Here is a 23,708-nt window from a genome sequence, read left to right as displayed (position 1 = left end):
CTCTGCTGTGTCTCCAATACATCGGTTAACAGTCTGCGCCCTACCAGCTCTACAGATCACATCACTGCTATTTATTTCATTCTCTGGTTACCTCTACCCCTGGCATTTGATCCAGTTTATTAAAATCTGGCATATCAGCATACCTGAAGAATAGAGTTGGACAGGAAGACTGCACCAGGATCTAGGAGAGCCGTGCTGTTCCCGTGACAAGCTCGCAACATTAGTCAAGACTTTCCACCTCCTACACCCACATTTTCTCTCCCATTCTTAGTATGTTCAAACAGATGCAGCAGTTACCAAGTAAATATCCCTGCCTCGATGCAGGTCCCTGCATCTTACAGGAACTGATGATTATCCTGAGAGTTTTGTGATTCCATCTTGTTATGCACTATCTGTTCTGCTCCGTTTCCCCATCTCCACCATTTACAAAGATTAAACTGAATTAATTTACATATTTTGGGGTTGGGTTTTTGGGGGGATGAATTATAAAACAGTTCCCTTGGGATTAAGCTAAAGCACATATTCAGGTTTCTGAGCAGGCTGCACTGTAAATTTGCTGCACTCTGATGTCATCCCCCACTGCCTTCAAAAGTATCTCTGAATGGCCATCAAAGCTGCAGGCCAAATGCCCAGTGCCACCAAAATCTGCTGCCATGCACAAGTCCTGTTATATGACAGTAGGATCTGGAATGCTTCAGAAGCAGCATTCCCCATCACTGGGAGTAGCAAAATCTAACTGATATAATGTACCTGTCATGCTTAGTACCTAACAGAGGATTACAAGTAAGTAACCTAAGTCATGAGCGGTGATAACCCCCAAAAGAATAAATATTCAGGAAAGTCATCTTCAAAATACAGTATATTCAAAACAGCCTATGGAACCCATTAACCTATGGGAAGGAATCCCAAGGATCCCTAGACGCAATATAAAAGCAAGTAGTACAACCAGGAAAGGTACAGCCTCCAAACGTGAGCTCCTCCATCTTACAGTCTATCAGAGAAGTGCTATTCAAACTTCCTTGTATTTAATGACACTACCCACACCAATTCAATAGGGACACCAGGAAAAATGCCTGTTTCTGAAGCTACTACAGTTCGCCAGCAGCCCATTCTGAATACCAAACAAAAATTACCCAGGAAGCTACTGAAACTAACAAAAACTATTGGCAAAGAAAGCATAAATATACAACAAAAAGGACCTGGTGCTGGCTTTAAACTAACAGTAATAGATGTCATTGATTTATGAGGTCCAGTGTCATGCAACAGGCTTGAAAAGTTCCTTCACCAGAGAGGTCTCCTAGAAGTATAATGATACATTGTTTGATACAGACCCTGAATGCTGAGCACACATCACACAACAACAAGACAGTATATTAATATGTAAATTTTATCACAAAAAGATGAAATCTCCATTGGAAAGAGAAATAACGTGAAATCTAATGAGTTTTGGTTAAAAAAAGCAGCGACAGAAGCGATTTTTGCAATGATTTCTTCTGCATTTAAGAATACCAGTATTTCTTTCTGTTCATTAACTGTTCCTCTCATTTTTTCCCTGGTATAAACCAAAAACAAATAACAAAGTTTAATGAAAGCTACCTACAATTTGTTACTGTATTTTCAGTTACTTAATCTCTACATTATTTTCCTTTCAGCTATTAGCAGCAACAGCAACATCAGACAGTGTGTATTCTTCAGCAGTACCCAGAATTATGACTACATACAAAATCCATAAAGCCAGCACAATATGAACTTTTATTTTGCAGAATTGCCTAGAGTTTTTTTTTTTCTTTTTTTAAACTGCAACACACTGGGCGTAATTCAGTCAAAAGGAGTGAGTACATAGGAGATTTACTGAGAAAAATCTGAGACTTTACTCAGAAAACTGCGACTTAACATCATTACCGAAATTAAAGCATAAGGAAAAAATGGGCGATAGCGACAAACAGGGACAAAAATTAAATTAGATACTTGATAAAGTGAATAACTATACTGACTGCTGTGATGTCTGGACAATAAAAGGATGCTCTAGATGTTCAAAACCAGCAATGCCCTTCATTTACAACCCGAACATCACATGCGAGACAAGATCACTCTCCAGACAGTTGTTACTTAACTCGTGCCAGAAGATGGTAATTTCATTACAAAGCAAACTGCGATTCTTGGATTCCTTCCAAGAATTTCAAAGCGAGAAGGGCAGAAAATAACACACCTACAGAAAGCACCGTTCAATAAATCTTCTTAACTTAAAAAAGTTCTCGGGTGCGCGCCCAGGCAGCGTTACCAGCACCGCGGGAGCGCCCGCACGTCTCCCCGCTCCGGGCTCCGCGCAGCGCACGGGGCAGGGCCGGGCACCGCCGGCAGCCCCGCGGTGCGGGGAGAGCCCCGAGCCCGCCCGGCCGCGCTCCCGCCGGGCCGGACCCGCACCGCGGCTCCTGCTCTGCTTTGTCATCCCCCCGCCGCAGCGGGCGAGACGCTCGCACCGCCGCTCCCACAGCCCCGACACCGAGCGCGCCCGGCGGGACCGTCCGAGCGCCCGCGGGCTCCGCTCGCCCCGCGCGGCTCCTGCGGCGGCGGCACCGGCGCGGAGGGACCCGCGGCGGGATCCGCCGGGACCCGCGTCCCGACCCGCACCCGCGGGCTGAGGTGACCCCGGAGAGAGGCGCCGGGCGGCGGCGGCAGCTCCGCCTCACAAACAACTTGCCTTGGGTTTGTAGAGCCACTTTCTGAACCTGTTCATCATCACCGCGGCCGCTGACACCCCACCGCCGCCGCTGCCACGGGGGGTGCCGGCTGCCCGCCCGAGCCGCTCGGGGGACCGGGGGCGAGCCCTGCCCCTCTCCGGGAGGCTCCGCCGGATGGTCTCCTGCTGTTTGGCCGCTCCAGGCGCGGTAGCGGCCGCGGGCGCTCCCTCAGCGCAGGGACCGAGCGGCAGCTCCGCGCGCTCCGCGCCGCCCCGACCGCCCCCAAAACATTGCGCGGCCGGCGACAGCGCCACCCCCGCCGCGCATGCGCGGTACCGCCCCCGTGCCCTCCCCTCCCCACCCAATCGGGTGGCGGCCCCGCCCACCAGGCCGCTCATTTGCGTAACACGCGGCGGGGGGCGGGCGGGCCGTGCGCCTCGCGGGCCACGCCCTGGCGCGGGGGATGCCGGGACTCGCAGTCCCTTGCGGTCTCTTGTAGTCTTCTCTGTGGGCTGGTCTGCGCGCGTCCACTCGGGGGATCGCAGACTCTGTTCGTGCCCGCCGGCGCTTCCCATGCACCGGCAACTGGTGGCTGACCGGCCGCTGGCTGCTCGTGAGCGCAAACACCGAGGAGGCGCGGAACGAGACGCTTGGCAACGGCGGCAAACAAACGCCGCCATCTTGTTTCCCCCGCGTGGGTAGTTCCGCGCCCCCGGTCGCGCCGTCCCTCAGCGCTGAGGAGGGCGCGGCAGGACTACAGCTCCCAGCATCCCTCGCGCGCCCCTGGCAACGGCGCGAGCTGCTGAGAGCAACTGGGAACGCGACTGCGAGAGCAGCGAACAGCCAGGGACGGGAAAGGGAGCAGCGGGGGAGCCGGGAACGGGAGCGCAGGGTTCGGCCAGGGACGGGACAGGGAGCAACGGGAACAGCTAGGGACAGGACAGGGAGCACCGCGGGCAGCCGGGAACGGAGCGCCGGGAGCAGCGGGAACAGCCAGGGACAGGACAGGGAGCAGCGGGGGCAACTTGGAGCGCCGGTGCAAGGCAGCTGTGGCCGTACGTGACCCCTCCGGAAAGAAAAGCGGGTACAGTCCCTGATGTGTGAGAGTGACGGGAGCTCTGGGCAGGCTCATGGCTCCTTCGCTTGTTTATTATCATGTAATCACAGATTCACAGAATGGTTTGGGTTCGGAGGGACCTTAAAGCCCATCCAGCCCAGCCCATGGGCAGGGACACCTTCCACTAGCCCAGGTTGCTCCAAGCCCCATTCAACCTGGCCTTGGACACTTCCAGGGATGGAGCAACCACAGCTTCTCTGGGCAACCTGTACCAGTGCCCTCACCACCCTCACATTAAAGACTTTCTCCCTAATATCTAATCTAAACCTGCCCTCTTTCAGTGTTCATTTTTATTATGTTTTCATAAATGCAATAGAAAAGATCAATGGGGACTGTGTTACTCTGTGGAGGGGGTTGCTTTGCTATCTGAGATTTTGGATGAGTAGCAAACCTTGGTGTCCGTTTGCTAACCCACCTTGTAAATATACAACTTATTTATAAAAGGTTTTGTACAATGAATATTTAATTGTTAAGTGCTACAAGCAAATAGTTTAAAAATGCCATGTCATGTCAAGTAAACCACCTTCAATAAGTACGCAAAACATTGACATTCATGCAAATTGAAATGAAGACCCGGACTATAGATACTCAGGGTGAACATTTTCCATCTGATGCCTTGCTTCCTTAAGGGAAGAATGTGCTAAAAAGAGGCCCCATGCCCAGAACTGCTCTGAGTGACACTCAGCAATGCAGAAGAGTCCAGAGTAAATGAGAATGTCAGGATGTAAACACTGGGCAACTGTACCCTGTATGAAAACCATCGGGCCAGTCGTACCCTGGATTAGTTGCCCTGTTTCTAGCACACAGCTGAGAAACACCTCATTCCATTTTGAGCAGTAGCTGCTTGATCCGACTGAATTTTGCAGGGAGGCTTAGTTCAGCTCTTTTTAAGGACAGCTTTCATCAGAGGAAATGCAATTGCAGTCTTTCTAGGCCAGGAGCGTAGGAGCGAATGTAAAACCTGAAGGAATCTTTCAGGTCATTGAAACCAGTCCCTACAATTGTGGATAATCTTATCCCATGTAATTGCTTTCAAAATATCTCCAAGCTCCATTGTAAGAAAAGGGTAAGTCAGGTTCTCACCTCCCTTGAACTGAAATCTACAGCTGATGATGAAAGAAAATTTCTGCCATTTTATACCCAGTATAAATTTATATCATTTTTATACATAGCAATTAGAGTATTCTCCTAAAAAATTGTGTGGAAACAAGGGTGCATGTCATACCAAAAGCATTTTATTCCCAATGTGTATGTTTTAAAACATTGACAATAATAATAGCAGCATGTTTAAATACAAGTGAAATTCTGTTAAGAACTCGTGTATGTCCAGAGATCTCAAGGCATTGCTACGTCTTAGTTTCTGTGTTCCAGTTTTTGGTTTTAATTGTTGTTATTTGGGGGGGAGGGGTGACTATCAGCGTGTACAGAGCATGAGAGCTCAAATTTCTTTCTGCTGTGCCAGAAGAAAAAATATTTGTCGCTGGTAGATGTGTTGGAGTCTGAATTATGATTCAGCCTGAAGTACAGAGGTATTTCTGTCTCACTCATCCAGAATCCCTTGTGAGTGTAAGAACCTTGGCAGGTTCTTACCTGAGAAACAAATGATTCTCAGAGGAGTGGAGAAACAGCAACTCCCCTGTGACAGAGAAACAGAAGTACCTCTTTCTGTATTTGTCATCCCTTGTCATGTTCCAGCCCTGTTTTGAGGGACTTTTTTTTTAATTGGACATTTTGTCTTGATCATACCAAGTAACTGAATGCCTGTATTGAACATAATCACAGACAAACTCTTTTTTCAGCACTTTAGAAGTGCTATTTAGGCAGTTTTTATTGAGTATGGTAATGCTGAAAGGCAGAGTACAGAACCACTGTATCTGGAAATGTTATGATATCATTTTAAAGCATGAAATTAATTATCTTTACCACAGTGGGAATTAATCATCTTGATCAAGCATTCTTTTCTGGCATCAAAATATGATGATATATAAAATACAAGAGCTATTTTCAGAAACATATTTTATTTTTACCACTGAAAATTACTTTTGTGCTCATTTTTTTTTTCCCATTGCTAAACCAGATTAATGACTTTCAGGCCTGATCATTGCTATCATTGGTCTTTCATACACCACCACATGTGCATGAGTAGGAACAAATGCATTGTAGTTCTTGCCATGTGAACATTAAAAGCAAGGTAACCACTCCTACAAATTCTCAGACATAGGAGTAAGACATCATTTGAGATGGACAGAATGCAGTCATTTCACAAACAAAGCATCAACTATAACAAGCACCCACCTGCTGAGCCTTCAGAAACCTTGACAGTGACCCAGACAACTGATGTGACTGTGGCCCAGTTACTGACCAACACTGTCTCATTGCTTCCTTATAATTCCTCTCTCATCCTGTTCTCTTGTTTTGGAAAAATAGGCTGTTAACAGCAATATGTGATGAGATTTAAGACTAAAATTTTGCTTTCTGTTGCATCTCACTGGGAAGAATAGTGTGTTAAATAGGACCTGTATGGCACACAGGCAAAAATTCATACTTTTCTCTAGTATTACCTTTAGTTATATTTTGTCAAATAGCCTGGCACAGGTTACTTTTGTCAAATACCTAACCATTTAGGTCTCATCCTAAAGATATTTTAAGATGTTTACAGGATAAGAAATATGTAATTTTGTTGAAATATGTAAGAAATATGTATTTTATTTTATTGATGTTTGTACTGTATTTTCCTTTCTCCTGTTAGCTGTTCTGAGTAACTGTGATTTTGAAAGCTTGACCTAAATGTTCTCTTCTATGTTACTGCAGTATCTTCTGTATGAGCCTATCAACATACATTATGCCACAACTGAAGGGGGCATGAAAAATTAAAGATTTTCTGTATTTATAGGATTCTCCATGGTGAAGATGGTCAGACATAGAGAACTTATTGCAGTAATAGTGCAACAGCTTGACAAGTTCAACCCTGAAAATCAGAACGTGGAGGATTTCTTGAATGAATCAGCTGTGATGTTGCAGGTATATTAAGTGTCAGTTCATCTTACATAGCTTACTTTGTTTTACTATGTGATTTAAAATATAAAGATGTCTCTTTTCTAACATGTTGTTGTAACTTTCATTGATTTTTCTTACAGTGACATTTTTCATTCATGAGTAAAGTCCAAATTTCTTACAGTTATCACCAAAAAATAAGGCAGTAAAGATCAGAGTGGTTAAAAAACTGCTTGGATAAAAACAAAAAAAACAGGAAGGTAACAACCTTCTAAAATGGATCTGACAGTGATAGAGAAAACTTCTGTTCCACTTCTGCCTAAGCTGTTCTGTAGTTTCTTATTCCTTTCTTCCTTCCACATGGAAGTTTCTGACAACCCCACCCATCTGTGTGTACAAATGCAGTTCAGAAGCTGACTCACAGGATCAGGTACTCTTGCACTGAGGACATAAGTGACCATCAGAACAGTGGCATAGAAGGAAAGTGGCAGTAAATCAACTACCTGATTCTAATCAAATACTGCAAGTAACCAGACCACGATTTGCCAATATGTGGCTATAGTGGCTGGAGCAGTTCCCATCCTTTCCTGACCATGGTCTGTCACCTCTTCCCATCTCTTTATCCCCAGGGTCGCCCTGACTTGTGCTGAGGCAGCTACTGGATTGAATCAGCTTTAGAAAATCACTAAGGGAAGGCAGTGATATTGTTTAGACTGCCATGTGTTATCAAATGACATTGTTGGAGCTCTGATTCCACACTGCCATGTAGCTCCAGTACTCATTTCCACTTCTGACAATAAGGTCTAAACCATTTCTGTTCCTGTTAGATGGTCTGTTGCATTGATTTTGCATAAACACAAATGAGTACAAGAATATAAAATTATGGAGGTGTGATGTGAAAACCAGAGGCTGAGGCAGTGGCTCTATACACATTCCTTGGGTTCTTGCTTTCTTAAACAGTTTTCACTCAGACCCCTAGTTTCTGCCTCTGCCTTCCTGCCTTGTAGTACTGCCATAACCCTTTGTGCATTCATATGCTGAATTACATCAGGGAACTGATCCAGTTTCAAAATAATCCTTTTTTCACTGGGCTGAGAGCAGGTAAATTCAGCTACCACTGCTGCCAAAGTAAACACTTGTAAAAATGAATCTTCAGATCATTGTTCTTCTCAGTCCAGGAAAGGTGATACAAAGACAAAAGAAGTAGTAACTCCATTACAGAAACATGAATCTAAATTTTCATTAAAAATCCTTTTAAAAGGGGAAGAAAAAAGGAGGATAGCTGATGCCAAAGTTAAGGCCAAAATCTCTGGGATAGTTTCAGATCGCTTACTACATAATAATAATAATAATCCAAGAAAGTAAAAAGTAATATATGTGTTTATATAAAATTCATCTTTATTTCAGTACCAAATGGGTGATTATAATTCATCATGAAAAATCCCCTCCTTTCTTTTCTGTTTCGTAATAGGCATATGATCCTGAAAATATTGCAGCATTTTTGTACACATGATTTCCAGGCTTGACCACTTACCAATTAGCCAGTATGAACTGACCCATGCAGAAACTTCCTTCAGTTTGTATCCTGAATGATGCCATCACTCTAAATCACAGACTTGGCCCGTGCCTGTACTCCCCATGCCAGCAGCCTGACAAATAGCAAACCTCGTGGTGTGTACTGGCCAGACAAAAATCAGGAGGGGCAGATTCCAAGAGCACAAATCTAAATAATTGCAAGACGCAGCTCTGTGTTTATTTATTTACTGATTGGATATGCAGTATATCAGACTTTTCTACAAGTTGCTATCTTCTGTTCTGTTAGACTTTTCTAATTGGTTAGTAGTTTTCCATCCCCTAAAAGTGCAATCAGGTTCCAGTCACTGTGAACAGTGTATGTTCATTCATACTGCAGATCTTTATTGTAGTTGGATCTTTAATAGTCTTTGCATCCATTTAATGATATATCTGAAGTGTCTTGTTTAGTTCTTTGATAACCTGTTGATGTTCCACATAAAATATGCTCCTTAACCTATTGTCTAGCTTTCTGGGGTTTTTCCTGGTGAAACCAACAGTTTTGGGCTAGATTATTTCCCTCAAATAGAAACACAGTACACACAGTCATTCCAAAATATGTTCAAGGGAGTTCAGTACCCCACTAGCAGGGGATGTAGGAGCCACTGTGATGCCAGTCTTGTTAAGTGTCAGATCCTGGAAATAAGTGCCTCTGACAGCCACACATTCTCACCTGAACTGCAAGGAGCAAAGGACATTTTGCAGAGCAAAACCTTCGTCAGAATAAAGTAGGTTTTAAGAGCAATATACATGTATATATGATTGAAAGTAAACAAAATTACTTCTTTGGAAATCTAATAAATGAGATGAGGAGATGGCCATCCTTGGCTGATCAGAAATGGGAGATGACATCAGTAAAAAGTAAGAAATTATAGGCAGGATGGAACTGAGTTGTGAAGCGTCTTGACAGGCAGCCTCAGTTCTGTGTGCTAGAATCAGCTGTGAGATGGAAGGTGGAGTAAGTGGGTCAAATCAATGGACTATCAGAACAAACTTAACAATAGCATTACAGATGGTTGATTTGCTAAAGACTGGATTAGTTATACTCAGGAAAGAGATGTTTATTGGAATAAAATAGAATATTTTGAGACACTACCTTAGATTTTTAGCTCTGGAGCAATAGGAAAATACTACTTGAAACCTACTGCTCAAAAAGAGTGAAGAAGATGTGCACGTAAACTGGTTATGATATCCTGGGGAGTAATCTGTGTGAAAAATGACCTCTGAGGTTATGAGCTTGACTGACAAGCAGGGTGGCAATAGTACCAATAAATGAGGAAAGAAATAGCATAAGAGTGCTGAAGTTTTGTCTTCACATTGTTGAAATTGAGCTGACAACAACAACAAGGAAGTGTCACAGAGAGAGGCCAGCATCCTCGACTGAAGTGTAGGCTTCTTATTTGTGTACATGATAAATGTGAATATGTTATGAAAGGAAGCTGGATGTAGTCCTAAGGGAGTGAGTCTGGAAGGCACAATCTGTCTTGATCCAAATATCCCTGTCATCCGTCTACCAGCGGCATAAGACCATTCTTGTGGGAATCCTTGCAAATTAAGGCAGTAAAAATGGCTGTTCAAGGGAGGCACAGGAAGAGAAGTGAAAGTAGGAAAGCAAATATATTTTAAAATGAAGGACTGTACAACATGAATATGTAAAAAAAGAAAGAGGCATAAAATACAATGGGTTGAAGCCCTAGGGTGAAAATATGCTTGCTTTGCAAATGACAGTAAGAAGGAACTTGTAGGTGTTGATATTAGATCTTTTATTAACTAATACAATTGGTCTTTGTTGAAAGGTGACACAATCCAGAGCTTTGCATAGTCACCCTTCAGCAAGATTTTCTTTTTTTACTTCTAGATGTATGTAAGGTCAGGGATATAAGTAAAACAAAAGCCAAAATACATGATTGTGTGAAATAATACATTTTGCTCTTCCATTAAGACTGTGTAGAAATTTTTATGTTTTGGCAGTGCACAATGGCTGTTCTGTAGAGGTTTGGAATACTCTGCTAGCCAAATATTGGGTGGATGGAAGCAAAAGGTAAACTGAGTTCTGTTCCAAGCTCTGTCGTCTTTCTATCCCTGTCCTTTCTCTTACCCTCAGGTTTGCTTGCTCAGGTCTCTTTATTTAACCTGTCCCAGTTCCATCTCTTCAAGTGGTTGATTCCATTGCTATTGTCACTGTGCAGCAAGTCCTGCTTGCTCTTTGGTCTTGTTCCACTCATCTCAAAGTTCTTGCACATTCAGTTCCAGTCTCTACTGTTCCTAAATCGAGTAAGAAATATCTCTCTTCAAGCTGCAGCCCACAAGAGGCAGATATGACAGAGCAGGTAGGTGAGACAGGCTCTCTTCTATCAGTATGAGCTCCCAGACTGACCCAGCACAGCTTGTCCCAGGCTCATCCTGTACTGTAGTGAAAGCTCTGCTTGCCCTGGGCTAGGCACAGTCAGGGCACACAGAATTTTCAGGGAGTTCACTGCTACAGTATAAATTCACACTAAACACATGCAAATGGGTGTTTTTTACTTGGCAAAATGTGCACGGATTTTCATAAGAAAACCATATGGCCAAATTTGTAAGGCACTGCTGACCCCTGTGTGCCACTTTGAAAATACATTCCTAGCTGTTTCCCTGCATTTGATTTGAAACTGCTTAATATTTCCAAATAGTCAGTTAAAACCCTGAAAATCGACAACTTTCTGTCAAAAATCAGTTACGTGTATCAGGCCATGTGAGTTACTCTGGTCTTACTGCTCTTGAATGACATGGGGGGGTATCCATTAACTTCAAGAGAAGCAGAAGCGGCCTCTTGATTATTATTATTATTTTTATTTCTTAATGCATCTTTGTAATTCTGTTCAGTGTCCTGCCTGCACATATCCTCATTGTAGGAAATCTTGTCTCAAGCTTTGAGACAGAAACCTCTTCTGCAAACATTTGGGCACACACTCTGCTTCTGAGTATATTCTGGAAAGACTGTCCGGAGTCAGAAGCATTACCCTGTACATATGTTGGTGTACATGAGATAAGTAGTTTGCTGTCTTTATTTACAGAGGAATGATGGCATTAGATACTGCTGTCAAGAGGTATGTTTTTTCCTAGCTGTATGTAGGATTTAGCTTTGCACACTCCATTTGCAGAAACGACGGCTGCGTGTCTAATCCCCGTGTACTGCTTTGAAAAATCACCCATCTTGCCCTGCATTTATGTAAGTGAGGTAGATCAAGCAGACACCATCTCAAATAACTGTTGGGATACGTTTTTCTTTTTCACTCATTGCTCTTTGCCACCACCCAGTGATTCAATATACAAATAGGAAATCAGAAAATTAGTGCTAAAGGAACAGAAAGTGAATTTTAAAGAGCGGTAAACCATTACTCTGGCAGTAGTTCAGGTCAGTCTGAACCACTGTACATCTAAAGATAAAATGTTCTTTTAGTATGATGGAAATGTATAAAAGAATTGCTGAGTGGCAGGTAGTTAATAGTGTTTAAAACCAATGTGTCAAGGGAGAACGTTATCTCTGCAAGGCCACTCAGAAAGCAAGAAAGAAAGACATGTTCCAATCTCAGTTCCTATCTTCCAATTCCTAGTTCAGGCTTCTACATAAAAGTGGAGTTAGGTAGGAAAACTCACTGATTATTAGCCTCCTGTTTTTAGAGAAAAACAAATGAAATACGGAAGGATTTGTAATTATTGAATAGAGTAAGATGAATAACACAGTTTCCTCTAATTAGAGTGTTATGATCAAAATCAGTCTAGTGGCGATTCTATGTTAAACTCCTTACATTTTATTTCTGCTATATGTGAACTTTCCATCATAAAAAGAATTTCTGTTTGTTGTTCTCAGTGAATGATCAGACTTGATTTTCTTCCAGGAAGAAAACTACACTTTGAGTTATAATCCAGTTATTTACCATCTTTGTGTTTGCTGTATTGTAATTTATGATGTTTATAACATAATATTGGACTTGTTTTTCACTGCAAATATTTTCAATAAGAACATAGGTTCATTAGCAACATGATGGATGATTCCTAGTTGCAACAAACAAGCCCTCACCTTCAATCATGAAGAATCATATTATTCCCTCAAACCTCCTAAAAACTAATAAGTCCAGTTAAATGTTTTTGCTATTAAAACAGAATTCAATTTGAATTATCCTGAATAACACATTTAACTTAAAATAATTCCTAAGTTTATCTCAGATCCTTAAATTATTGGTGTTCACATTCAAATTTACATCTCTGTTTCTGTTGTTCTTCATTTGAATAGTCAGATTACTTCTTGTTTATTATCCTAAATGCATTTTAATACTCCTTTTATCAGACTGATGCCCTCTAGATAATATCTTCATTCTTGTGTACCCAACCCCCATCTTTTTATTAAGCATTCTTCAATTAAATCTATCAAAAATGATCCATATCCAGAGTAATGTTTCGTCCAGTGTATGTTGTACATAAAGATATCATTTTATCAGGCTGTTTTTTTAGAAATGGACTGCATCTGCTTATTTTGAAAGAAGATTAAGTTTTGTAGTTAACTGAAGCATCCCAGGTATTGTTCTTCCACGTGACTTTTAGGATCAAGCTTTTGTTACAATAACAGGAGACAGATTTAACACGGGAGTTACCATGCAATGTTTGTGCCTTTCTCTATGCAAATAACTCACTCTATTTGCAGTGGAATTATTTGCTTCAATTAGAGTTGCAGGATCAGAGCCATCACATTGACCTTTCTACATCTCAGCTACTGAAAAGCTTAGTTCTGTAAAATCAAAACTGCCACCCCAAATTCACTGTTTTGCTCCTTTATCCCTCCCATGTTGATAGCAAGATGAGCCTGTTTATAAGCTTTTCATTTCACAAGAACATGGTGTAATTTGGCACAATTCTTCATAGTTCTCATTTGTGCTGGTTCAGCTGTGTCTCACACATGCCCACTCAACTGATTTTACTCAACTGTGAGTAAAATCCCCAAATGTCAAAAGTCACAGATTTAGTTTTAAATATGAAGATAATGTAAGGCAAGAATGATAGGTGTGGTGAAAAAAATAATCCTACTAAATTATACAAGTCTAATTTGTATTATTAGTTACTGACATAAATGCAGATTAGGATCTTCCTAAGGCAAGGATGGAATCTGAGTTTTCTGCAGTGCTCTGCTCATGTGATTTAATATTAACTACAAGGGGAAATAATGTTAATGGTACCTCTTGGTACAGCACTGGTCAGTATTGTCTCCTGTGAATAGTAGAAGCAGGATCCTCGTTATATTCTAAGATCCAAGGAGTTTTTTTCCCCGTTGAAATTATTGGAAGCATTTTTACTGACTTCAAATGGAAAGAAGACTGGTGAGTGATTCAAAACCCGATGAAGTCAATAGGAATTTTTTTTTTCTTTTCCACAGCATTTTGATTAAACACTTGGAGAGGACTAGCTCTGATATCTGAAGCAGTATAAACTGATCAGACTGTATCTGCAAAATGTGCATATTCTGCCTAGAAGTAGAGAGGTTCACTACATACTATTACATGGTTCTGTCAGGAGGTGAAAGCTATTTTATCTTTTCATCAAATATTGTCTTCTTTCTAAAATGTTTGTTTCACCTCAAACTGTATCCTCAGCCTTAGAAGTCTCAGAGAGCATGACTGATGTTTCTTTCTCTCTTTCTCTCCAGAATCAAGAGCTTTTCTTTCTCTCCTCACCCATCCTTTTCTAACCAGCCTTATTATGATACAACCACGGTGGCAAAGCTTTCATTTTGCAGATACTTTTCCATTTAATTTGTGCTATTTCTTGTACTAACCCATGTTGGAAGTTGGTTGTGTACACAAGCCTTCTTACACAGTCTCTTCTCTCCTTGAGGAAACTTGAGGTGTTCACAGCTACAGGTATGTGTCAGAGAGCAGGGAAAATATATCTGTGGAAGCAGGGTAAGGGCATTAGGGATTTCTCAAAAGGGGGAGATAACACCAATCAGCACATAAGTAGACAATCACATCTTTTTCCCATTATCCTGAACAATAATTTCAGGCAGAATCTTTTTTTTTTTTTTTTACAAATTAAACACTTATTAATCAGAAAAAGATTAAATGCAATGCCATAGAGAGAACACCGTCAGATATTTGTATCTATTAAAGATGTGTTTTGTCTTTGAATATTTTCAATATTAAGTGCACCAGAAGATGATTGCTGCATGTGTAAATTATCTGGCCTTCCTCAGGCTGAAGGGCTCACACATACTTGCAAACACAGCTAACTGCTGGTTGTTTCAGAGAAATACGTGAGTTAAAGTATACCTGAAAAGGTAAGAAGTTGCTCTGATGGACAGATCAAAGGCTCACAAATTAGCATTTATTTATTATTTATTCTGGCACCGATGACTTAGCGCTGCCTGAGGCAAATCTCTTACCTGCTCCATGCCATAGTTCCTGCATTTGGAGAGTAATAGTAGCCAAAAGGAATCTCATTAAATGCAATTAATGTTAGTAAAGTGTTTTGAAAACCTCATGCAAAAGGTGCTATAAACATACAATCTGTCATATTGTACTGTTTCAGGATCATTTGTCCCACTCTGAAATACATCTCACTGACATAAAGCGCAGCATAAAGCCACACAGAAAGAATACATTTAGGAATTAGTGCCAGAAATTACACCAACCCAACATATTCCTTTCCCAAAGCAAATATTATTTCAGAGATACACAGATAAATTCTAAATATCCCTGAAGAAATTTGTAGAAGACACAATGCACTTTCTATGCAAAGAGTATCCTAACTGGTTTAAAGCATTGGCTCAGTTTTTCACTCACTAGATGATCCACAGGGCTTAACCAACAACTGGCTCACCTTTGAGATTTCCTATCCAAGTACTCCTCCTTCCCAGTCTTGTTTAGTTGGTTATGAGTTTTGATGAGATCACTTCCTCAGATGACACAGCTGCAGGCTGCTTAACTATTCTCAATTTTTACATGTAGGAACAGAACATTCAGTACCTTTTGTGGTTGAAAGCATATTTGACTGATTATATTTCATGGTAAGACTTTTTGGCCTGTGGTTGACAGAATTACCAGTCAGTACTGATGTTCTGGGGCAGAGCTGTCTCCAGGCTGCCTTTCCTGTACCCTTGTTGCTTGGCTTGAGGCCATGTAGTGGTTTTGTACTTTCTTGCTCAAGGAGTAAGCAAGAGTAAGCACTTACTTCTGTGTTTATTCTAACACTTAGCTTGTGACTGATTTGTCAACTCAGAGCAGTAAAAGTAAAATAAATGTGAATATGCCATTGTATTTTTATGCTGCAGTCTCTGCTGTATGGGAGATATGATTTGGGCACTGGTGGTATCATCTGTTTATCTACTTTTGGCCATGTCTCCAAAGTCCCTTTGAAAAGCACAGGTTTGCTGCAGCACTTAATACATGTATGATATATCAAAGTACACAGAAGGCAAATGCAAAGATTCTAATCTAATAAAGATCTTGAAAACAATTTAAATTCTAGCTTTCTAGCAGAGATAATTGTGAGAGTTTCTATTTGGGCTTGTTTCCAATGAGCTTGACCAGTTTTACTATGGACTTTCTGTTTATTTCCAGATCTGCTGTTTTCTGCAGTTTGATCTGTTCATGAACAAGAGCATTTGCTCAAGGAGACCAATTATTTTAGATTAAAAATGTCACAATCCTACTTTTACTGGAAGTGCATCCTCTCTCACTTTTCCAGTTCAGTTATTTAGGTTTGCTTTTGCCTTTTGTGGTGAATGCTTCGATATCTCATATCAAATTTGGGATATATATATTTGATCATTTAGGGGGGGCTTAGATTTCTGGATTTTCTTTGTTAGTTTTATGAAAGAACTTCCATAAATCTTTATCCATAAAAGGTTTATTTGGAATGGACTTGTGCCTCACAAGAATTCTCAGTGCTTAGCAAGTGCTTCCCATCAGTGTTTTTTTTTTTGGTTTTGGAAAATTTTCAGATGCATTCAGTCTCTTTCCTCTGTTTTTTTTTCTGGTGATGTGCACAAATTGGAAGGAATAAAACCTGGCTTTTGAGCAGGAGTAGTGAAAAAACTTATGCTTGCTCTGAAGGACAACCTGAGAAAATAACACTTTGAATACTTCCCCATTATTTTTTACATTTAAATATTAGAACTGTAACTTTAAAGTTTTACCTGGTATGTGCTCAGTCTCGAAGACCTGTATAGTGTCATACATCAGAAAACTCACACAGTTCCATCCAGCAGCCTCTAATAATACCCTTAAACTAAAAATGAATCACATTAGGGAAATAAAGCTATCAAGAGGGTAGCAGAGAGCCTCCTAGGCAAGGTGAACCTCTCATCTGATATATTATTGCAGTTCAATTGTTCCCACATTTCAGAGCTGTGGGAGAGATCTTATATCAAATGTGGACTATGTGTTTTCAGAAGAGGCACTTAGCTTTCTTCTTGACTTCTTGTCTAACCCCCTTAAATCAAAGGATCATTATTGTTTGTCATTTTGTCATTGCATGGCTGTCCTTTTTCAATTCATGTAATAAACTGTTCTGGGCCTCAGATTTTATTGCACTGTTTAAAGGTGGTTCATACTAGAGGTTTATCTCATACAATAACAGATGTTCCGTAGGTTATTTATTATGACTGAAACTCTTTGTAAAGTTCAGGAGCTTTCAAACTTTTTAAAGGGACTACGTGGTAGGATGCAAAAGGCATTCAGTGAGCATCTGATTCTCCTATTCTCTTGTGGTGTTGCATGAATGTTATAAGACACCTAGAGCATAGCTGGATAAGAAACAGTCTGCATTAAAAAGAATCCTGGCACTCACAAGTTGTTTAAATTGGTCATATTCTCCAAACTTAGTTTTCAGGAACAATTAAGAGTCTTGTCCATAATCCCTGTTCAGCTTCTCCCCTTGGTTTAGTCTCCCTAAGTAGCACAGACTTCGCTGACAAAGGACAGGTTTCCTATGGGAAAACCAAACTTTTGCTGAAACTTTCTCATACAGTTGCCTAAGTTAACCATTGCTCATAGCTCAGAGACTTCAGATTTTCTTGCATTAACTGCTGACATTCACACGTCAAGGGCTTTAACTCAGTGTGTATGTCAGCAGATAAACTGAATGTTTAACACTGGGGAAGGTCACATTTTCCTTAACAAGGGCCATTAGTTTGCTGGGACTGCCCATATTTGACAGCATTAGAAGAACATCAGCCCTACCAAGGGCGCTGCTGTTCATTATTCCTGTTTTCAACTTACTTCAAAATTATTGTACTTTTTGTACACAACAAACATTTTCTTTCCAGAATACATTAATCATTATTAATTTTGTGTATCTATAGACTCTTAAGATGACAGAAGAAAAATTTGTATTGGATACACTAGCAGGATGCACAGAATATAAATCCTTACTGGATGTTGTAGTCAATGCCTTTTATGCTGAGGATGGGAGATACTGCCTGATTCCTGAGCGTAATCTCTACATAGGTGAGTTGTTTTTACAACACCAAATGTGTTTAGCACAAAACTTTAAAAAATATCTTTTTACTAGCGCAGATCTTAGTATTGTATTACATTCAGAGCATTGTCATTGTGCCTAGTGCAGTATGAAATACAGGACATTTTCCAATGCCCTTACAATGTAAAGTCTAAAACTTGAAATTTTTATTTAGTCTGGATTCCTACAGGTGTTAACTGGAATTTTACCTAAGAAAGTCAGGTAAGATGCAGGTGGAAAAAGCATCACTGGCTGGAAGAAGGATCTTAGACATTTAACCAACCCTTTAAAAAACGTTTTTCACTGATTTCCCTTTATTCTCTTCTATGCAACCTATTACCTCTGCCATTCAGACACAAAACTCTAACAAAGCTCTGTCTGCTGAGGAACAGCACATCTCACCATAGGCAGATGTTTCTGTCCATACATGGGGATCTTCATTACTGACTGTCACAATGACATAAACAGACTTCTGTCTGTCTCCATGAGTGAAGTCAGCTGGTTTCCTTGTGTTAGTTACTTGGTTAAAATCAGTTCCAATACAGCTACATCTGACACTATGAGCTAGTTAATTAGGGTAGTTACTACTCCCAAAGTTATTTCAGACATTGGGAAGTGCATTAAAATTTAATTTAAAAAATATTTTTATGTTATGCATTTAATACACACATTCTGAAGTTGATTTATTAAGTCCCTAAATAAGCTGGAATCACAAATCACACTGGCATTGCTTCTCTAAGTCAGATATGTTCAGATGCTTTGTGGGTATATTGGAAAGTCAATTCAAAGGGGTTGAAAAATACAGTAAACATATAGATATATCTACATTTTATGTTTTAAAAGCTACAAATTTTTTATGGCAATTCTGGTTGCTTCTGTCACAATCTGGAAAAGTACAGAAATCTAAATCAAATAACAAACAGAAGGAAACCTAAACTGTCAAGGAAAAAATTATTAGTGTACTGAGTTTATTCTAAATGGTAATGCTTCATTGTCTCCATTTCTCCAGGGCCATGTTTTTCATTGTCTGGGGCACATAAATTATATCTTTAAGCTGAGTGTTGCTATAATTGGATTGTCAGGACTGGTCCACTCAAAAGCTTCCATTAATCATAGGCAGAGGGGAGGCCCCAGAAAATTTTCCTTTATCAACAAGTTGAGAGTTTAAGGTCATTGGCTTACATTTTTTTAAGCTGCTTGTGATTCCCTTTGCCAAGCTGCATTGACACTTAAATGATCAAAGCTGCTTATAAAGGCTGTTGCTATGTGTGAGCAGATTTGAATTTAATAAAGCTTGTAGGAGATAAATGTATATTCTGCTAAGACTGCTTAAATATGTTGCTATACTAAAGCACATGAGATTGAAGCCTGACAATACACTCAGCTGGCTGCAGCACATTGGTCAGAATTTACTGATTTTACCATTGCTGTTTGGTGGCAGCTAAAACACTGCAGTGCAAGTGAAGCCTGAGTGAACAAATGCAGGCTGATACAGAAGCCCATGAACTTTACAGGTCTGTAAAAATTTCACAGTACTGACTGTGCCTCTTTCTGTATCATAGAACAGAATCATAAATCATTTAGGTTAGAAAAGAACTCAAAGATCATCAAACTGTGTACTTGTCAGAGAGGGGTGCAAGAATGAGGTTTGGACTTTCCCAATTTAAAAACCTGATTTTATTTCCAAGAAAAAAAACCAAAGATTACAACATTTTAGGCAAAGTGGTCACTTGGGAAAAACAGTAAAATAAATACGAAATTTTATGTATAAACTTTTTGTTATGTATGATGTTATGTATAATAAACTGTGGATTTGGAACAGAATAATAAGAGCCATCCTCTCTGAAAACATTAAAAATAGAGTATGTTGAAAAAATCACTATCAAAACTGTTAAAATTAAAGTGACAGTCTAAACCCCAGAGTATGCTGAGTATAGGTTTATTAGAATTGCCTGCTGCATTTTAAATGTATGTATCTTTTGATAGTTATCTGTTATCTGGCTACTTTTCAACTAGAAGAGCTTGGTCTTCAGCACTTCAGCAGAATTGTGAAGTCCTTAGACACTGCAAAAATGCAAAAGGTAATGAAAGTACAAAACATTTTAAAAAATAATTATCTCTTCATTTTGTTTGAGTAATCAGATGACTTTTCTCAATTTTGAGAATATCTTAAATTGAGAAATTAGTGTTATTTGCTGTTAAAATCCAGAAATTAAATTAGTATTTTGTTATCACAAACGCCTTAAATTTCTATACTTATGGGGTGATTCTCATATTCTGTCAAAGATCAATTTAAAATATACTTTATATAATCTGAGAAGGTAGAATAATCACACAATTTACACTTCATGTGATTTGCAATTGTCCCTCCAACTTGCACACTTACTCTTGCCTCTGCTCACATTCCTTCCTTGACTGTAGGCGGGAGAAGTTTTTTCCATACACAATGAATCTGCATTGAAACCTGCAGTTCCTGCTGATCAGTGTTCTTTTTCCCCCTGAACAACCCACTAGCACTTCCATTGTCAAGCCTATTGTGCTTCCATCACTTTTTCTCCTCTCCAAAAAACAGTGGCTTACTTGGAGCTATTATTGCCCCAGTACCACATGCAATTGTCAAAACAACTGCTGCCAAATAGAAAGCGGGACAACGAAGTTCTGCCTGCCTTTCCTTTTCTGGAGTCACCAATTTGGGGGTCACTCCACTATTTGTTTGCTAATTTTCATGAAATCTGTAGCAATATAAATATCTTCTGCTTCTCTTTCAAAATGGTTGAAAGTGCTAGTTATCCTAAAAGCTATGTTGTAAAGAGGGGCAGAGGGATAAACTGAGTGGCAATGCTTTCTCATAAGCCCTGTTTTCCCAGGAAAATGGGCTAAAAATTAAATTACTGGTGACACAGCATCTGTAACCTTTGATCATCCAGATGTTTCAAAGCATAGTCTGAACACGCTGTTTGAATAACAAATATGGAATTAAAGAGACAGGCAAATTTTAGTAATTAATAGTCAAAAGGCTAAGGTTTATCCTTGTAGTGATTACTCTGAATGTTCATGTGGATGCCAGTGTCTCTTTAACGAGTACAGTTGCTTTGCAGTATGTAGGGAGAGAGCAGGTTAGGTTGTCTGGTTTTAGATGGACTTAGTGTGGAATGGTTTTTATTAATTCCATTCAGAGACAAAAATTATATATTTCATTAACTATCAGAAAGAACAGAGAAGTGGCTGGAAGAATTATCATAATCTGGTAGACAGACAAATCACTCTGTCTAAAATGCCCTCCCAGCCCCTTCTTTGGTAAACATCTTAGACACGAGCCACTGGATTGGGTGCATCTTGAGCTCGTTCAGCTAGCAACACAATTTTCCCACTTCTGCCAGTTATCCCTTGTTGATTCCATTCACCTAGCTTTATATGGCTTAAGCATCAGTGCCCTGATGTTCCACTTTAGATAATTTCTCTTTCCTTGTCTGGAATAACTCTTCTGATAGGAAAGTGCTGCGTTTTCCAATGGTATGCACCTGCTTTTTCTTCCTTTAGATGTAACTTTGCTTAAGTATCTTATCAGATCTTCATCACCATGGTACCTAGTTTTTCTTCTCTTGCATTAGAAGAGGTTCTTTGTCTCCAAAGTGATGGTTCATGATATTAATGCACCTGCAGCAGAGGATTTAGAAGCAGCATTTGGTCCCCCCAGCAACAGAGACAAAAACAGCAGAAGGCAGATCTGCAGCCTTAGCAACAAAAGTTATCAGAAATCTGAGATTCTCCTTCAGGATGCTGACCTGTAGATTTTGCCTGATGACTATTGTGTCTGCATTCAGTTAAGATAACTAAAAAAATTTTCACATATACTTACCTAGGATAGATTTACTGTAATTAAAAAATAAATTCAGTGTGTCACAGGCTGAATGGAATTTTCTTAATCACACAGATGAACCTTACTCAAAGGAGTAATCTTCAGGTGAATGTGATCAACTGTGTGAGATTTAAGACCTTTCTCTTACAAGACTGTGTGACAGAATCCATTCAACTCAAAGTTGCAGTGTTTCCCTATGTCTGATGCAAGTTCAAATATGTTCATTTAGGCAGAATATCCAGACAGAATAGTAATGCTGCCTCACTTACACATGTTCATCTGCTTGAACAGAAAATCACAAGCTCTTATTTTGTAATATTAAAAATACATGCAAAAATTCTCTATGGTTGTATAATTACAGAGCCATAGGATAAAATCCAATTTTCTAACTTAAGAAGCCATGCATTGTTAGCTCAAGCCTATTTTTGTATTCTATTACTCATACATGTTGTTGTTCTATATTTATTTTAAAATTTAAGGATTTGTGTATTAGAGAAAATATGCTATTGAAATAAAAATTCAATATGAAGCTGAAAATAGCTTTATAATTTCTTAATAGCCTTGTAAAATATGCAAAATACATAGTGTTTTGTTTCTAGCATTTAAGAAACTGTTTTGTTCTGTTTCATGTTCTGATTGCTTCTAACAGCTGTTCTAATGAACTTCTGAGATCTTCAAAGGAATATCACTATAAGAATTGGGCATTGTAATAGCTATTATGATGAGGTAGGAATAGTAGGACAAGATCAGCCTTATGGTGTATGGAAGGTAAAACCAGCCCTGGCTGGGTCAGTAACAGTGTTCTCTGGTAGTGGCTGATATATAGAGAGAAACAGAACCTGCTGTTTCTTGCAGTTACTTCCTTAAATCAAGAGTCAAGAGCATATATTGTGAATATAAGCATTTCAGCTCTGCAAGTGCTTACATGGATGTAAAGATATTACCAAATGAGGAAACTTCCCACCTTTTATTTGTTTTTCAGAAATCTGTACAATCCCACTGTGTAAAAATGCATTAAGAATATTAGCAGGGTATGTTCAAATTCTCCAAAGCAAGGTATTAATTCAGCCCACCTGAAAAATGCATTAAAACCAGTCTTTAATTATACACACTTGTCCTACTACAGCCAGAGTACATTAAAGTAGTAAAAATGGGTACAGTTCATTTCATAATTCCCTGTGGTATAATTCCACCACTTCTAAAAGGGAAATGAAACTTGGTTACCATGCTCTGTGAGTAGTGAAACTTTTGGAACATTCAAGATAGAAGAGCAAGCAGAATAATGCTGTTACCAAAATGACTGTCCAGTGGCTTCTCTCAAGAGACAGATGCTGAGAGAATCCAAACAGAAATCTGAGATGCCCCATTTTGCTGCTGTAAAAGCAACGGCCTCTGATACTTGGTTTGCCACCTGTGTCACATGTGGCCAAAGACCAAATAGAAATATAAGGGATTTGTTCTAGCAATTCAGTTCACAAAACACAGAAGTTTCTGTTGTTAAAAAAAAAAAAAAGAAATGTGCTATGGCTTTGTGGCTCTTATTCTGCCAACATTCACCATCTGTGACAGGGATTATCAAAACTAAGACTGTGGACTTTTGGTTCAGACACACTCTGGTCAGAAAGGATGTCCAGTCATCCTGCATTGCCATTTGCAATCCCTGCAGTGCCTCGATGACCGTTCCAGGGCTGCATTCCAAGTATTCTCTAGTATGATGCATATTGTGGCATATACTTATTGTAGCATTGCTTTGGGGACTGTGACTAAAACAGTACAAAAATATACGTCACAGTAGTGATATCTGATTACACAGCTAACCATTCTCTGTACCTCAGGAGAACATCATAGATGTGTCAATCACATGATTACACATTTGTCTTAATACAGGGAGAAATGTTAATAACCAGTCCAGGACTGGTGTTGCAGTAGGAGGCCTCAAAGAGGTAACAGCCAGCTGTTAAATACAACAGATAGAAATCACTGTGAGCCTTTTTTA

General features: G+C 39.9%; 2 protein-coding genes across 12 annotated transcripts in view; one reads left to right on the top strand and one right to left on the bottom strand.

The window, feature by feature from the left end:
- Positions 1–3,019, bottom strand: part of ZFYVE28 (zinc finger FYVE-type containing 28) — a 152,425-nt gene extending 149,406 nt beyond the window's left edge. For 4 of the 8 annotated variants that reach the window (XM_051798547.1, XM_051798548.1, XM_051798549.1 and 1 more), the window contains exon 1: positions 2,702–3,011. In XM_051798547.1, coding sequence (XP_051654507.1) covers positions 2,702–2,740 — 39 coding nt within the window. In that variant the 5' untranslated portion in view covers positions 2,741–3,011. Of the gene's footprint in view, positions 1–2,701 lie in introns of all 8 variants that reach the window. The other 4 variants (XR_007906473.1, XM_051798551.1, XM_051798552.1 and 1 more) reach the window with 4 other exon arrangements.
- Positions 3,020–3,435: 416 nt separating this feature from the next.
- CFAP99 (cilia and flagella associated protein 99) overlaps positions 3,436–23,708 on the top strand; it is a 55,540-nt gene continuing 35,267 nt past the window's right edge. The window contains exons 1-5 of one of the 4 annotated variants that reach the window (XM_051798578.1): positions 3,436–3,765; positions 4,847–4,864; positions 6,692–6,819; positions 17,699–17,843; positions 19,840–19,934. In XM_051798578.1, coding sequence (XP_051654538.1) covers positions 6,700–6,819; positions 17,699–17,843; positions 19,840–19,934 — 360 coding nt within the window. In that variant the 5' untranslated portion in view covers positions 3,436–3,765; positions 4,847–4,864; positions 6,692–6,699. The remainder of the gene's footprint in view (positions 3,766–4,846; positions 4,865–6,691; positions 6,820–17,698; positions 17,844–19,839; positions 19,935–23,708) is intronic. The other 3 variants (XM_051798580.1, XM_051798577.1, XM_051798579.1) reach the window with 3 other exon arrangements.

The sequence above is a fragment of the Manacus candei genome, unplaced genomic scaffold, assembly GCF_025592945.1.
Source record: "Manacus candei isolate 608988 ecotype Guabito, Panama unplaced genomic scaffold, ASM2559294v1 h1tg000048l, whole genome shotgun sequence".
NCBI classification, from domain to species: Eukaryota; Metazoa; Chordata; class Aves; order Passeriformes; family Pipridae; genus Manacus; species Manacus candei.
The sequence above is the reverse complement of the archived record's forward strand: the minus strand, read 5'-3'. Positions and strand labels throughout refer to the sequence as shown.